Raw genomic sequence first — 18,241 nt, 5'->3', positions numbered from 1 at the left:
TTATACATTGAACCAGATGATGTCACAGCCAGCTATATGAACAAAGGATCCAGATCAGTTCCAAGAGAGAAAAGAGAGGACATGTGGGCAACATTATAAATTTTTACACGCTGACTTCAAAACAAATGTGCCCTACAGTAGCCAATGCTGTGTTCAAACTGTGGTGGTGAGACAGAGTAGCGAAATAACATCTTCCATCAAAATGAATTTAGTGCATTAATTTGAAATTTACGTGTTTTGATTTGCACTATAGTTATAAATTGAATTTTGTTTTATAAATTTGAACTCAACATATGAAGACTTTATACCTGATTTTATATTTGTATGTATTTAAGGCAATGCTGGAGATTTGCAGTGTTATTTTTTTTCTTTTAAAAACAACCTAAGTTTGATCAATGTAAATGAAACATAAAGTCAGTTTAAGATTATTTCCATAGTCTGTGATATGCTTAGACTTTGATTGATAGATACCCTATTCAAGGCTGATCACTTTATTACATCTGTTTTGGGTCAGTATTTTTTCCTTCAGGCTCTTTTAATGACTTCACATTTTCCCAATACACATTCAGTGCTGAAAATACATCCCATGCCTTTTTAAGGCAAAGAAGTGTCTAGGATTACATGAGAGGCAGATTAGTGGGTGGGTCAAAGATATTGATCTGGAGTCAAATTCTGGCTCTACCACTTTCTCAGTGTGTTACCTTAAGCAAGCAGCTTAATGAGTTTGGGCCTCGGTTTCATCACCTAGGAAATGTGGACAGTAATAGTACCTGCTTCATAAGGTTGTTGTGAAAATAAGGGTGGTAATACACGTCAAGCACTTAAAACAGTGCTTGACGTATAATAAGCACTGCGTAAGTATTTGCTGCTGCTATTTTGTTCAGATTCTGTCTTGTTGTCAGTAACACACAAGATAAAGAGTCACAGAAAAAATTTAATGAGTATTTCTTATTTCCTGAACAATAACAAAGGGCTTGGGGTCTAAATCCGTCTTCCCAAATTGCTGTATGTTTCTGAAAAATAACCTCTTTATATTTCAGCTTCTTCTTACGACTTAAGTGTGAGAATGAGAGCAGATTTTTAAATCTTATTACATAATTTTAGGCTAGAATTGACCTTGAAGATCACAGGCTACCACAGTTGTTTTTAATTTAGGAAAGAAACTGAAGTCAACTAAAATTTAACAAGGGTCATTAAAAAAAGTTCTACTTCATATACCAGCATTTCCACAAAAACTAAAATTTATCCATAAAAGTAAGTAACACTTTTAAAATGCTAAACGTTCAGATGGAAATATTAATAAAATGTTACATACTCTACAAGGTGATTAAATGATGAATACAGAATACAGCTTTCCTTAACTTCTCAGGGTTGGGATTATAGACATCATTTCTTTTTCTGAGCCCAAATGGTGTACTCAATGTCACTAAGGGTAAGAATCTAACTATTCCTGGATTTTTGTGCTTTTATAATTCATGTCTTGTTTGGACCAATGTCATTTCACCTTAAAAATAAACTTATTAAGCAGCTTACAAAAGTACAATAAAGTAGAAGGCTAGACTTTAGGTAATAATCATATGTCAATACAGAGTCACCAACTGTAACAAATGCACCACTCTGGTAGGAGATGTAGACATAGGGAAGCTATGCATGTGTGAGGACAGGGGGTACATGTAAAAATCTCAGTACCTCCCTCTCAATTTTGCTGTGAACCTAAAATCACTCTAAAAAAAAGAATAAAGTCATTGAATTAAAAAGAATTTTAAAAACAAGGGAGAAAACTGGGTGAGGGGAAAAAATCATACAAGGGGAAAAAAAAAGTGCCAAGGTGAAGTAGTACCCAACTTGAATGGCTTAACACAGAGGCAGGCTCCATGCCTAGCTCCAAGATCTGTAAGATACTGGCTTGAAAAACAAAAGCCAACTGGAAAACACACAACCAACTGCACTGGAAAAGCATACCTAACCCAGTACAGAAGCCTGAGAGAATTTCTCTCATGAGTACTTATAAAGAAAACACTGAATAATATAATGTGCTAAACATGCATTGTAAACTGAATTTAGTTTCAGAGATATGGAATTCTAAACATTAAGGGTTTATTTTCTAATTTCTATATGCCCTTATTCGGACCCAACACTAGGGGGTTTGCAAGAATTTTTCCTTTCAGATGTGATCCACACATAACTCACGTCTGAGCAATGTGAAGTCATAAAAACTTAAGACCAGTGTAGAGCTTGGTGATACACACAACCCTTGCTACCACCCGTGAACTTCCTCCTACATCTGTAACCTCAGGGAAAACGGCCACAATAATTTCCCTATTTAGTAAATAAAATGAAAAGTTTCAAAGTATTTTCTCTTAGAACATTGCTCAGTAAAGGCTAATGTATGATGTCAAATTCAAACTCATTAAAACAAAGGTGAGCATGCGGACTGAAACATTATGGAGGGCCCAAGCCATGTGTTTAAAAGTACACAATAATCTAATGATTTCTTTTGACAAATTTACATTGAAGTAACATCAGCATATTCAGAAGAATAAATAATCCTTCATGAATTCTCCATAAACACAAATTCTTAAAGCTGGTATTTTGATAAGTGTGAGATTTAGTCAGTATAGCTTCTGGCTATGGTTAATGGAGCTACATTCCTATGTTTGAAAAGTCAATTCAACTGGGGAAATTTTATGTCTATAAAATATAAATTTACTCACTGTTAGTCATGGTGCAAACAGGAAGTAAGGGTTTATTTACAAAAGGAGCATTTCCAGGGTGTAGGTCTGGGAACCATGTATAGTGCAGTAGGCTAGGGCCAGTGGCTGCTACCACCTCTAGGCCCCAGAGAACAAGCAGAGGGACCCATTAAGAGAACCCAGTAAGAGAGTCACGCTAAGGCTGCAGCCTGGAGCAGAGCAGAAAGCTTCAGTTGAAAGACTAGTCAGCTCCAGGTGACCTCGGAGGAAAGAAACCAAGGCAATAAAAACACCCATCTGTACACTGCTTCCTTGTCTGTTGGTCACGTGAGAGACACAGAGGAACAGGAACGTGGGTACCAGGGCAGCCTCCTCACATGCAAGGCAGGGTGCTGGGGGGGAGGAGGGTGGACCCAGGGGTCAGGGAAGGAAACTGGCTCAGCTCTACACGTGAGCTCTGCCAACTAAATTACGTGCAGTTCTGTGTCAGGATGAACTCCTCTCCTGAGGTGTTTCCTTCAAAAAGCTCTGCTGAATAAAAATGGGGGAAAGAGAAGTGAAGGGGGGCAGGGTGAGGGTGAGCAAAAAGAGAACTCAGTTCTCTTTAACAGAACTGTATTTTTTATTCATTGGAAAGCTTACTTTTTCAGCTGATGCCCCAATCCAAATCTCTCTTTTGTGGAAATCTGAAAGACATCAACAGTGGGCACTGCAAAGGAAAAAAAAATCAGTCTAAATGTTGAGTTGAAATGCAACCAGGAAAAACACTGAAAAGTAATATATGTATGTATACCCATACATACACATTTTAAAATTGTCTATACACAATCCTACAAATCGCTGTTTACACTTTACAGAGAGATTCTGGAGACCATGCTAGGCTAGTACGTATGTACTGATGTATAATATATGTATATGTAAATGTTTAATATGTATAATGATGACAAGAATGAGTTCCAAAAAATATACATGAAGTGTAAATAGCAATGTGAGGTCAGTTTGTATACTACTCTTTAGGTGGAAGGGAGACACTGTATACACATACACCTATTTTTAGAATAAAACAGTGGGGAGAAAGGCATAGGAGACTCTCTTTTCACTGCACACCCTCTCGTGCGCTTTGTATTTTTACCAGGTATATGCATTTCTATAAGTTAATAACTATGATGCTTATAAAATTGATTACCTCTCGAAAAAGTCACTCACCATTCATTATTCACTGGTTTAAAGGCTATTTATCGTGCTCCCACCGTGCCAGCCACTGTAAGACGGAGTAGCAAAACACACACATAAATAACCCTGTCTCTATGAAGCCTTAGTCCGGCGGGAGAAGACAGACAAAAGACAGAAAAAGATAAGAAAATAGATAGCATGTCACATGGTGATAAAGGCACAGGGTAAAAATAAAAATGGCTGAATAGGGGCAAAGGCTTCAACATTAGACAGAGTGGCAGGAAGAGAAGGGTCCCAGGCAGAGGAAGCACAGGGCACTGCCCCCGAGGAAGAAGTGTGCTTCAGTATTCCTGGAACAGCAAGGGGAGTGGTGGAGCTGGAGAGGAGTGGACGAGGTGTCACACCAGGAGCTGAGATCAGGGAAGGACCACGGGCAGTGCAGCATCTCTGTGAAGACCAAGGGCAGAAATAGGAAAATTAGCCTGGAACTTACTATAATAATTAAGGCAAGAGTATGGTGGCTTGGGTTAGTGCAAGTGGTGAACATTTTGGACTCACACTCTCTGGGAGAGCTGACAGATTTTGCAGATGAACTGAATTTGAAGTATCAGAAAAAGAGAGGAGTCAAGGGTGAATCAAAGAATTCTGGCTTGAGCAACCGAAAGGATGCAACTTACCGACTCCCGGTATGTAAAAGACTGCAGGAGAAACAGGTTTGGTGCGGTGGGGAAGATTGGCGGCTTGACTTTGGGTATCATAAATGTGAGAAACTTGAGTGGAAAAGTTAAGTAGGCAACTGGATAGAGAAATGCAGCATTTAGCCATTCAGATGAGAGGAAGGAGCTAAAGACAAAAATTTGGGAGATCCAGTGTATGTGTGGATTCAAAGACACGGCGCTGGATGAGAAACTACGAGTGAGGAGAGATAGAGGAAGGAAGTCTAAGGATTCGGCCCGAGACCTCCAGCCTTTAGATGCTCAGCAAGTAAGGCAGAAGAGGAATGGCTGGGAGGGCAGAAGACTCCAGAATGCTGCTGATCTCGCACATATTCACAAAAGTTTTTCAAAGAGCAGGTAAACAACTGTTATCAAATGCTGCTAAGTTAATTAAGAGGAGGACTCAAAATTGATAACGGGGCCATTAAGCAATATGGTAGTCACGGTGGCATTGATGAGAGTAGCGCTTGTGAAATGATGTGTCCAAAACACGTCTAGGGCTTATTCAAGGAGGAACAAGAGGGAAGAAAATGAAGTGAGTGAGCAGAGACAACCCTAATCAAGAAATTTCACAGCCACAAGAGGCAGAGTGTTAGGCACTAAGTAGAGTGATCTGAGGTCTAAACGTGTTTAAAGATGAGAGGAATATTTTTTTGCTGATGGGACTCTTTTAGGAGAGACATGAACAGTACGAGAAGGAGAGGGAGAACTGTGGCAAGGGTGTCTTAATTTGGTGGTAGGAAATGGCGGGCAGCGCGCAAATGAAAGGGTGACACTGTAACAGGAGCATGGATAGCACATTCATACTAACAGCTGGGATAACAGATGATCAGAGCGAAGGCTGTCTTGTTAATAGGACATTCTCAGAGCACACATGCTCCACGCCGTAAACCAAGCTGGTCTTCCCAGTTGCCTCACTGCCTGTCTTGGCTATTTGTCTGGGATATAAACAGCCAACTGATCAAAGAAAACTGGGGCTGTATCACCCATTAGTTTCTTTTCTAGAAACAATTCTGATCCTTACACAGAAGAGTACATCACTGCAATCCCACGTGTCCCAATCAAGGTTATAGAAAAGTGAATAAAAAAATCCGAACACCTTGTAAAGTCAAGGGCATTATTTTTTAAAGAAAAAGATGACAAAATTAGAATACAGTGTGCTCTCTCTAAGAAGATTTAAGAAGACACAAACTCTTCACAGGCAGATGGAAAAAGTAACTGGGAACATGGAGGTAGAAAGATCCAAAATGCACTAGAAGAACTGGAATCTTCACAGAAGGAAATTGTGTAAGACTCATGGATAGACAGAGAAGAGTTATAGTAGACACAAATGTTTATCCAAAATGTATAATTTCTACAAATGAATAATACACAGACCAAAACTTATTCATATTATGAATGACTAGAAAATGAATGTCAGTGTTTTAGCAAAATGATCAATTGTCTAAGAAAAGATAAGTTACAAACTGACTTAATTAGTAGTATGAAATCTGAATGACCCCAAATTTTGGAATATACTGAAAAAGCTGACAAGATGTTACTTCCAAAAATATTCCAAAATTCAAGTGACTAAATTCATATTACTATTAAAATTAACACAATTAATTATTACAATTGTATTCATATAAGATGTTAATAGTGAAATCAGATGTAGAGTGCATGGGGACTCGGTACTGCTTTTGCAATATTTCTATAAATTTAAAAATGTTTTAGATTAATTTTTAAAAATGTTTTCAAAAGTAATAGCTTTCTGATAACCAATAATAGTCAGTTAGAAAGTAAACTGGAATACTAAAGTCCCATTAAGCAAACAAGTAGTAAACAAATATTCAGAAAGAAATTTAGCTAAAATTAGTGATCTAAGGCAAAAACAAAACCAAAAGACAGAAACACAGAACATAGAAAAGTAGAAATTACAAACAAATGTTCCTTTACAGGAAAAGTCATAAATACTATAGAAATGTCTATTCTTCCTAAATTAAACACTTGAATGTTTGCCTCTACCAAATTTCCCAACAGAATGAGAAAGATATACTAGCATAATATTTTCATGTGTTAAAAAAGGCAAAAGTTACTCAGTTTCTCCTTGTCTCTCATAATTAAGGTTCGGAAGGCAGTAAGTGAGGATCATTCAAGATATGTGGAAATTATTCCAACACTCTGATCATGTAAATGGAGGGGTACCAATAATGAGATGATTTGCACAGGCAAATATTTTTAATAATGTTAGTTGTTTATCACTTTAAACTAAAAACAGCCCTGTCCTTGAGAAACTAAACTTATATACCAGCAATTCTGGAAAAAATTTATAGCATCATAAGAATCATAACCATTGTGTCTTTTTATTTAAAGTATATTTCCCCATGTACAATAGAAATAATCTTTAGATCTTTAACTTCAAAGTGGGTAAGGAAGTATATTTCTCCAATTCTTATCATTCTTGGTCACTCACAGATAGACTGTCAGATTAGCCCTATCCAGGTATGACAGTTCACATAAGTATTACTCACACATTCCCCAAACCCTAGGAATAAATGCTCTTCAGGAAGAACTGTTAACTAGATCAGTCTAAACCTTGGATTAGTCATACATTTTCTGCAAGTTCATTTTACTATAAATGCTGATATTGTCAAAGACATGCAAAACAATCTTCAAGAAATATTCTCGCCTTTTTATTTGTTTGCGATAATCCAAATCATAAACTAGGATAAAACCTAATTATTTTTTCTGGAATAATAAATTATGTGTTCCTTTTTAGTATCATTGTCTCTCGTCCGGTCATATATTATTTCGTATCAGTGCCCATTTTAAATTCTTCCTTAAATTTCTCTGAGAAAAAAAAAAAATCTTCTGGGAAATTTACTAGGAAGATGGCAATGTGAGTAAATCGCCCTGAACAAGCGTCATCATAATCAGTACATTTTAGAAATTGGAGAAAACCAGCGAGAGGACCAGAAACTTGGAATAATGCCGTCCCCATGTGAGAGAAATTTCCAGCAAATTTCACTACAAATGGAACAGATGGAACTAATCTTAAGGGGCCCTAAAGGGCTGACTCAAAACTCCCCATTCTATGAAAGATGAGAAAGCCAAAGGCAGACTACCATGACACATCTCAAAATAAAGGAGCAGATGAACGGAGAAGCAGAGTTCTGCTCTGCTCCAGAGCAGTTCGGTGAAGGGATGGCCTCCTGGAGCCGATGCTCACCCGCTTCTTACCTGGACCACCAACGTATGTTATGTTCTCTTAGAAGCAGACCCTGAGTGAAGATTTGAGGCCAAATCATTCACTGCGGACTGCTCCCAGGAGATGGGAGGAAGGGAGAAAAGATTTTTAAAACAGGAAAAGCAAAGCAAGGGTTCAAATTCAGATCAAGCCCCAGCTTCAGCCTGGTCCTGTGGGTAACAGGGGAGACCCACCATCCAGCCTCGAGGCAGAGCAGCTGGACCACTGTACTCCCACATCAGTCACCCCAGGGGGTAAGGGTGGAGGAAAAAACAGCTCAATAAGCACATGTAACAAAACACAAACAAAACCATGATAGACTTTTCACAAATGAACAAAATGAAAAACTTCAGACACAAACTAGCAGAAGTTTCTAAAGCACTTCTGCCTTTTTGGGAAGAACTACTATGACTCCAAAAATAAATACTTGGTCAAGTTTGTCTTTTTCACAAAACAAAGAGTCATTCTCAGATATGAAAAATGAAGCACAACCCTCATGCTTCCTTGGTTTACAAACTATTAAATATGTAAATCAACCAACAGAGATGAAAAAAAGGATTAAATTATAGATGAGTTGTGTTACTAAAATGAATGTTATTGAACAGTAAAGTCATTTAAACATGAATTAAAATATAATTGTTGAAATATTTATAATGCCATGCAAATGTGACAAATCTTTAAAGAGATACTGTGAAGGAAAATCTCTGCCTGAAATTCAAGATTATATAAACACATGAGTAACAGTGGTACACGGCACACCATCATCTCACACAGATGGAATTGGGGTGAGTAGAGATAAAATGACCCAGTTTTCTTCCTAACCCTGTTAATTGAAAAAAAAAAGTTCATACATGAGGGCTTCTTTTTCTTCTAACCATCATCAGAATAAAATAGAACAAGTACATTTCAAATCACTAAAGAACTAAAATGAGCGATATAGAAAATTACATGGGGAAACAGCAAAAACACACACCTACAGGCTGGGATATTGTGCAGATATTACAAATCATTCCATTTTAGAAGATTTAACGACTGGAGGACAGGCTCATCACATAACATTAAGGTGTACAGCTATTTATATAATTCAATGTCAACTTTAAGACAATAAATCATATGTGCACAGAAACACCAAACTGTTACAGGTTTCTCAGTATAGAGGGATTTGGAGGAATTCTTCTTTATTACATTTCTATGTATCTGAAATAATCAAAATAAAAATATATAACATCTATTTTGGCTTTGCCTAGCATTAAGTCCAATCAGTCACTATATGCTACTATATGTTGATTATTTAAGTAGAATACATTATACAAAAATTAAAAAGTAGTGACTCAACAGAAACATTTTCAAAATGAGAATATATCTCATAAACTTGAAAGAACAGGTTATTTTTCTTATATGAAAAGCAGCATTATATACAATAGCCAAGACATGGAAGCAACTTAAATGTCCATTGACAGACAATTGGATAAAGAAGTTGTGGTATCTTTATATGATGGAATACTACTCAGCCATAAAAAGGAATAAAATAATGCCATTTGCAGGAACATGGATAGACCTAGAGATTATCATCCTAAGTGAAGTAAGCCAGAAACACAAAGAAAAATACCACATGATATCACTCATAAGTGGAATCTAAGAAAAGAAAAAAAAGAAGACACTAATGAACTCATCTACGAACAGAAACATATTGGCAGACAGTAAACAATCTTACGGTTACCAGGGGAAAGGGGATGTGAAGGAATAAATATGGGAGTTTAAGATTTGCAAATGTTAGCCACTATACATAAAAATAGATTTAAAAATTTTTCTTCTGTGGAGCATGGGGAACTACATTCAATACCTTGTAATAACCTTTAATGAAAAAGGATATGAAAATGAATATATGTATGTATATGCATAACTAGGACACTGTGCTGTATACTAGAAATTGACACATTGTAACTGATTATACTTCAATAAAAAATAAATTAAAAAAAAAAACTCAAGTAAAAGGTGATCTTAAAAAAAAAAAAAAAAAAACCTAACAGTAGATGTAAGTCCCTTAATATTCCTAAAGAAAAACACACAGAGACCATGGTGAAGTGTGCATAGCAGATTAAAAATGGCCACAATTTCAAGCGGTGCCATCCATGTCCCCATCCCTTGATTCTGGGTGGGTTCTTTGACTATTTTGATCAACAGAATACAGTGGAAGATTCTTTGAGCCTTTCACCATACCCTGTCTCTTGGAATACTGGCTTTTGGATCCCAGTCATCATGCTACAAGAAACCCAAATCTCACGAAGAAGCCCAGTGGCCATGTGTAAGGAGACACTCTAGTCAATAGTCCTAGCTGAGCTCTGAAATGACACCTGCATCAGAGGCTAGCCATTTGAAGCCCAACCATCTTGAGCATCCAGCCTAGCAGAGCCTTGAATGACATAAACCTCACCCACCATCTGCTTGCAAAAGCATGAAACTTCAAGCAAGAGCTACCCAGTTGAGCCCAAATAATGATGAGAAATAAGCTGTTTTAAGCCACTTCATTTTGGAGTGGTTTGCTCTGCAGCAGTAGAAAACTGCAACAACATGAGTAGATAGTGTGTGTGTGTGTGTGTGTGTGTGTGTGTGTGTGTGTGTGTGTGTGTGTGTGTGTGTGTGTGTGTGTTAGCAGAGAGAGAAAACATTTAAATCCAGTAAGTGTTGGCAATATTTATGATAGCGACCTTTGTTATAAACAGCTATCCTTTGAGATACAGAAGAATCAGCCCTTCAGGTATTGGAAAACAAAAATACTATTACGATCTCCACTTTCAAAAACATATTTCTGTTACATTTAGGCTAAATCCAACAGCAAGAAAAGGTGAGATAAATAAACATTAAAATTAAATATCAAACACTGGAAATTGACACAACATTGTAAACTGACTATAACTCAATTAAAAAATGTTAAAATAAATAAATAAATAATTTTGGTTGGATCATCAAAAAAAATTAAATCTCAGAATCAGAGACACAAATAATTAAACTTAAGAGCAATCGCAAGTATACTTACTGAGCTTCTACTATATGTGGAATTCTTTTTTAGGTCTTACTGTGTTTATTTCACAGCAGTTTGTCAACTTCTGAAACCTATACAACTAAATATTATAAGTTTCTGTTTCTATAAGTTACACTGGCGATAAAGTATCTGTTAGGATGCAAGTATATTTAAACATCAATATCAAGATAGCTACAATTAGGTTTAGAATTACCAAATGAAGAGTCACTTTGCTTAATGCACAGTGCACAACTAATTAATATTCAAAACAACAGAGAAATAAAACTAACCTGGGCCATTTAAATACTGTGTAAGTGAACAGTGTAGTCGGACAATTATAGGTTCTGTTCGAATCACTTCCCATGCCACAGCAATCTCCTCCTGTGCAAATATTTAAAGCATGAATTAGTCATCTTTTAGAGTTCTTGATTTTTTCCAAGATTAAAAAAAAATTTTAAACTTATTTTGAAGAAATTCATAAATCAATAAGGCCTACAAATTATCTCACAACCTACTGATTTGTGGGGAAAAAAAGCTAAAGTACTTTTATTTTTTGCCTTTTACATCTGAAAATTAAAGTGAAACTTAAAAGAAATAATAACATACTATACTTCCAGCCCATGAGTTTCAGAATATACTAAAAGATCCAAGGCAGAAATATATATACATTTATATAATCTTTGCTTCTTCAACCAGCATAGTATTCTTCATAAATCACTTTAACAAAGTCATTACGTTACTAATGGTATAGTAAGAGAAACTTAGTATATAAAGCATATAACAGAAACCAAAGCTAAATTTCTTCCAAGGATAAGAGTGTGTTTTTAAAATGCACCAATCACCCTGTGTAAGTTGATACTTACATCAAGAAAGCTAACATCAATATGCAGATCAATATCTACATCATCAATGGCTCCATATTCCCTGAAAGCAAAGATTAACATTAATCTTTTCATTTTCCTTAGAACAGAGTGTGACCTAGGTTATTTTAAACTGGAATTTAACCATGATTTCTCATCCCTGATTTCCACGCATAGCTCAGAAGTGACTGTGGACATGAATTAACTAACTCAATTTAGTTGGATTATGGTCTTGTGTGACCTATTCATACCATATAGACATCTTTCCATTTTACATACACTCATATGCATGCGTAAACTCAAGAGTTATTTGGTTCATAGTTTCAAACAAACATCACCAGTTCTCTGTGACAAATTAAATAATCTTCAGGCAACCACTCTGTTTTCACTGTTCTCTCTGAAGATGAAGAGCTGCTCCTAAGGGTAAGAGGTGCTTCTGACACAAGGCGGGGGTGGAGGATGAGTGACTGCCACAGTATCGGGCCCGTAAATACTCCCGTCATGTCAGACATCAGCGGTTCTGAACCTGATCCAGGCGCTCTGCCACTTAAATGTCACTATGTTTTGACAGGCAGCTCTAAAAGTCTGATCTATCAAAATTAAAACAAATAACAACAGCATTTTCCACACAAAGGCATCACGAAGGCCGACTTTCTTCCAGCCAACGTTGTACCAAAACCCAGCATATTTAAAGTTAATCAAAGAGCGTAAAAACAGTAGTTTTGATATTCTCCACATACATAGGTCTCTATTTTGGACATTTTACGAAATTCTGAAGTTACCAATGTTAAACAAAGTGAAGGAGAAAACTATGGAGATCATAGAAATTATGTAGGTTAATGGTCAATATTCACCGAGCACTTATTGAGCCAGCAATCACTCTAAGGATTTTGTATGTGTGGGCTCATCGTGCACTAGGTACCACTACCACTTCCAGTTCACATCCCCATTAACCAAGGCTTGGAGTAATAGGGTAACTCATCCTCATCACTCTGTGGCAGAGCTGGGATCTGAATACACGGATCCTATTTATTTATGCAAGTGCTTAGTCAATTCAATATTCAATAAATGATCACTTTGTGTTGGAAACCAGGTCAAACATTCATGGGTGATCTCATTAGGTCCTCATCAGAGCCTTATGACAGGGACACAATAACTACCCTCATTTGTAAATGAGAAAACTGAGGGTCAGGGAAAGTGAAACAGGTTGCCAAAGAGCAGGTAGGTCAGTAGGGAAGCCAGGCATTGAATTCATGTCCAACTTCAAAACCGTTAAGTGCAGTATTAGGCACATGGTAAGTACTCAGGAAAATTTCTGTGTGTTATATATTCAAGTAAAGCTAAGGTAGTACAAAACTGGCACTTTTATAGGGTTCAGAGAAAGCATTTTTAATGAATAAATGGCTTCCTGTAATTTGATGAATAAAGGAATCCAGGGAGTCTTTTTGCTTTTTGATTTCTATGACCAAAAAAATGCATCACATTAGGAAATAATAACTTGTATAACTCAGGGAAATATATACAAGATCCTGTGGTAGCTCACAGCGAAAAAGAATGCGACAATGAATATATCTATGTTCACGTATAAGTGAAAAATTGTGCTCTACACTGGAAATTGACACAACATTGTAAACTGACTGTAACTTCATAAAAAAAAGTTAAAAAAAAAAGAAAATTATAACTTGGACTCTATGCCTTTTCCATTCTCTCCTTAAAAATATATCAAAACACTGAGCACATTTTCATTATTTACAAATTATACTTTTTATTTTTGCATGGTCATATTTTCAAAGGTTACATAGAGAAAAAAGGGATAAAATTATTCACAAAGGAATTCTTTTAATTGCATGTGTTGAAACATCTGTGTTATTCATAAAGGATAAAAACTTTTATAACTTTATACAAATTTAGACATGATATGCAAATTTGGATACAAAAATATGCCAACTTAGTCATGAAATTATATAGAGCCTAAGACAGGAATAAGGATCAAACACATGAACCATTTCTTTTATGCCTCTAGTTCAGAGTTCAGAAAACTTTCTGTAAAGGTCAAAATAGTACATATTTTTAGTTTTTCAGGCCACTTAGAATCTCTGTCACATATTCCTCTTTGTTTCTGTTTTTGTTTTTTTTTTAATAGCCCTCTGAAAAAGCAAACACCATTTGTAGCTCACAGGCTTTTCAAAACAGGCCCCAGAGTCCAATGGTCATAATTTGCTAACCCTGAACATCAGCAAATTATCTGTAATATTATAAAAAGTCAAAATCTAGAGTCAGGCATATTAAGAGAGAGCTATTAAAGGTAATGATGAGGACAGATCACTAATGATGTTCAAAAGATATTTCCATGGTGCAAAGAGGACTTGACTACAACCGTTCCCAAGAAAATTATAACAAATACGTGAAAACTTTTACCTAGAAGAATGTATATGAGTAGAAGTTAGAAAAAAATTGAATAATAAGGAAATACTTAAACTATGGCTTGTTGATATGATTGTTTTTAAATTACACATTACTAAAAATGTTGATAAAAAAATATTTAGTAACCTGAGGGAAAACTTCCAAAAATACTATTTACTAAGCAAGCAGATTACCAAAAAAACTATGGGAAATAAAATACTTTTTAAAAATCAGCTAGAAATAGGAAAATCGAAAAAGTAGACCAAGTACTTATATATTAACAATAGTTTGTGGATAAAATTTACTTTATAAAAAATGCTATGTTAGTTTTTTTTTAAATCGCTACTTTTCCGGGTATGGTAATATAGACTCATTATATAAAACATGAGAAAGAGAAAATTGGACAATGAGCAATCGTAATACCACCACCCAGAGACCATTCCTTCTGTTTACCTCTCACTCCAGTCTCTTTCATACATTAATATATCGTGTAACACGTACGATTATCATTAAGGGTAACATGGTATGTAAAGACTTTTGTTCTGCTCTTTCTCTTCCATAATGAGTATTCTTTATACGTGCAATATTCTTCAAAAACCATACATTTAAATGTCTGTATTTACATAAGTAAAATTATATAATACAACATTAGGTTGCTTTTGATTTTTTTTTACACTACAAATACTGATAAATAGCCCATTGCATAAAAATGTATGCACAGGTATCTTCTCAGAGTATAATTTCTAGAATTACTGAGTGAAATAAATAGTGTAACTATATTTGGGAGTCTTGAAATATACTGTTTAGCTACTATTTTAGAAGGTTAAAACAACTTATAATCACACCAGCCAGGTCTCACAGTGACCATTTCCCAATCTTCATTATCACCAAGCATTTTTTTCTCCCATCTTCGCCAATTTTATAGGGGAGAACAACTCTGGATTTATTTCTGTTGGCAAGACTTTGGTATGTTGAGAGGCAGGGAAAAAGGAATCAGAGATAACAAAAATCAGTATGAACCTTACCCACAGCTCCTTCTTTATAAACAGATTTCCAGACCACTTCGACAGAATTTATCATAAAATTATGTTCAGAATGTGACATATGTTCTTTATAAAACCTTTCATATGTGAATTTTAAAGTATTCTTTATATGATTTCTTTGACACTGTTTTGGTTAAAAGTTCCCTATTTCTCACACTATCAATTTCTTTCCAAAAAAAAAAGGAACTAAAGGGTTACAAGTGTTCTTCACCAGAGCAGAGCACCAATACAGAATTTTAAGGTGGCAGAGGCATTAAAGGTTTGCAATTAACTGGATTCTGCAGGTGTAGATCAGTAAATAGGTACACTTTTTGTTTCCATGCCACACTCCAGAGAACTCACAACACTGTGTATATGCAAACCAATTTCTGTTGTGATGCCCTTTTTATATAATGCCAGTAATTTCACGTTTCCCACTGCGGGATCACAAAGCGTGATTACAGCTTGTCCAGATGCAGCGACCCAGTCATCAGGATCGCTTCTGTATCTGAATACCTTTCAGTAGCCTTGGATCTCATGAATAGCAAATGCAGAATCAAGGCGAATGCCTAAAATATGAATGCAACTTGAATTGTGAAGCTCGTTATCTGATTGTGTACTGAGTGCTGTATTGGGTTTATAATAACCCAAAATAATTCCGTGCCCTGCCTCTATTTATTCACCATGAAAAGATCACATCAAATTGAACTTGAATACTTTTTTAAGATAAAAGAAACAACACAGAAATGATCTGATGCAGTTACTTCACTCTGAAACTGAAGGTTGGAGAACTGCTCCACAAATTTTTTTCCAGACATCTGAGTCAGTCTTTGAATCAATATATCTTGAAATTGAGCCATTTGATCTTGCATATTTACATGTAGTCTAGTTCATTTAAGAACATATGTATGAAATATAATTTTCTATGAACATGTATTTTTGAGGGCACTATGTGTTAGAATTCTCAGTGATTCATTTTCCTATTTTTTTTTATTGGTGTATAGTTAAGAATGTTGTGTTAGTTTTTGTATACAGCAAAGTAATTCAGTTACATATATATATATATATATATATATCATTCTGTTTTTCAATGGAACAAATCGATAGAACATCCTCATTAATGAGACACCACATACTCCCAATACATTAAATGTTAGAACACCTATGTTGGTCCTCCTTTCTCTATGAGACTACAGTTTATTCGTTATACAGTTGTGTTTTATAATACCATCTGCTGAGAATTAGCAGTGATTGTGCTGGTTACAAAAAGTGTATTTTATATACATAGCCTTCCTTTATTAGCTGTCAAGGAAATTATATGTATACACATACATACATGAAATGCTACCATGAGTTCTTGGGAAATAAACCTCTACTGCTTTTTGGTTATTTCTGCCTTCAACAACTGGTCAGTTATACTTTGAGAAGAAGTATATTTTGGGAAGAAACATACACCTTCCTATGACATCCAAAACCCAACAGCTTGCACGTCTGTCTCTGCAGGCTACTCAATGTGCGTTTTATGCTCAGGGTGGGAGGGATGCTTGTGAATAGGCCAAGAAATATGCAAACTCAGTAGTCAGGAAGAAATCTTGGCAGATTAAAGCATTTGCAAGACTGTATTCACAGTAGCTATAAATTTCTCTAAGGGATAACAGAGCTGAGAGGAACTTAAAAATTAGATCCAGATAAGAAAGGAAACCCACATAAAGTAAGTGTATAATAGGTACAGTGTAAACAGTTGCTACAATTCTGCCCTCAGTTTAAAAATCCTTGGGTTTTGCTTGAAGAAAGCACAGGCATTGGAAGTAGAGGTCACTGTCTGGGACCTGACATGCTGAAGCTAACACCTGGATCTTGTGCCAATGTTTTTGAAAAATAGTCTCCCCTTTGTTTCTTTCATCTGTGTGCCTCCTGTCATCACTTTCCCGTGGTTTTCAGAGTCAGACTTTTTTGTCTAGGCTCCAGAGGCAGAAGCAGGAGAATCAATTTGCTAGAAGGGACATGACAAACATCCAACTCCAAGATCTTCTTTTGACAAATGACATACTTCAATGAAGGTTAAGTTATGCTGTGGTAATAGACATCCTCAAACTCTCACTGGTTTAATACACAAGAAAGATTTATATCTCACTCACATTACCTGGTTACTATGGAATCCTGGCAGGAGACAGAAGGCTACTCATTGGAGTTGCTAAGGGGCCCAGAGTGATGGAGTCCAGGGGATGGGGGAACTCACACACTAGCACTTATGCCAACACTAGTTGTGTTGTCCACATTATAAGAGTTAGGGAAATACAATCCATACGCCAGAAGAGAACTGGAATATCTATCATGTGGTCCTACGGGCCCACAACTAAAGGAAATTCAGAAATCCAGAGAAATTAAAGTGGTCCACCCTGGTATATGTGGCTTTTTCTTCCCTTTTCTTTCTTTCTTTCTCTCTCAATCTCTCTCATTCTCTCTCTCTCTTTTTTGGGAGATACATGCTTGGCTGATGGGCCTGGATATAGTAGCAGAGCTTCCTCAAATCTTAAAAAATCTTCAGCATGCCCTGTCCTCCAAATCATCAACTCCAAATACAATCATCCAACCACAAAGAGTGATCAAAATGCAGAACAGTCACAATCTGGCAATCTTCCAAGCTACTTTAAGCACTACTCACAATAAAAAGGTTAGAATATTATTAATTTGCCTTGAACTTTTAAAACAATGGATGATGGTATGATCATAAAGCAAAGGATACTGTTTTATATGGGGTAAAAGATTGAAACATCATAAGCAAACTATCAGAACCATTTCATTCCTGACCAAATGAGAATTTTGTGATTTGGAATTCCTTACCTTTCTAAAACTATCCACCTCAAGTTGTTTTCGATGACACTGATCAATTTTTTTTTTATAAATACATGAGTATAGGAGTCAAATTATAATGAAAAACATAAAATATCCTCATTTTGTTGCATGATTCAAGGTGAGCCATATTCAGACTGATCATAGGGTTACTCATGGTCTCCCACAGACCTACCTCCCTTCCTGCACAAGAGCCCATGAATCAGAATTGTCATCACTGTTTACAAGTGTGGTTCAACACAGCCAGAATGCTGCTTGTGAACGACTTGGCCA

General features: G+C 36.1%; 1 protein-coding gene across 3 annotated transcripts in view; it reads right to left on the bottom strand.

The window, feature by feature from the left end:
• Positions 1-18,241, bottom strand: part of PARP8 (poly(ADP-ribose) polymerase family member 8) — a 163,407-nt gene that overhangs the window by 48,615 nt on the left and 96,551 nt on the right. For all 3 annotated transcript variants that reach the window (XM_074357970.1, XM_010966306.3, XM_010966305.3), the window contains exons 9-11: positions 11,694-11,754; positions 11,121-11,211; positions 3,336-3,402 (exon numbers count right to left, since the gene is read on the bottom strand). In XM_074357970.1, the coding sequence (XP_074214071.1) occupies positions 3,336-3,402; positions 11,121-11,211; positions 11,694-11,754 (219 nt within the window). The remainder of the gene's footprint in view (positions 1-3,335; positions 3,403-11,120; positions 11,212-11,693; positions 11,755-18,241) is intronic.

The sequence above is a fragment of the Camelus bactrianus genome, chromosome 3 (assembly GCF_048773025.1).
Source record: "Camelus bactrianus isolate YW-2024 breed Bactrian camel chromosome 3, ASM4877302v1, whole genome shotgun sequence".
NCBI classification, from domain to species: Eukaryota; Metazoa; Chordata; class Mammalia; order Artiodactyla; family Camelidae; genus Camelus; species Camelus bactrianus.
This window is presented reverse-complemented; position numbering and strand designations above follow the sequence as displayed.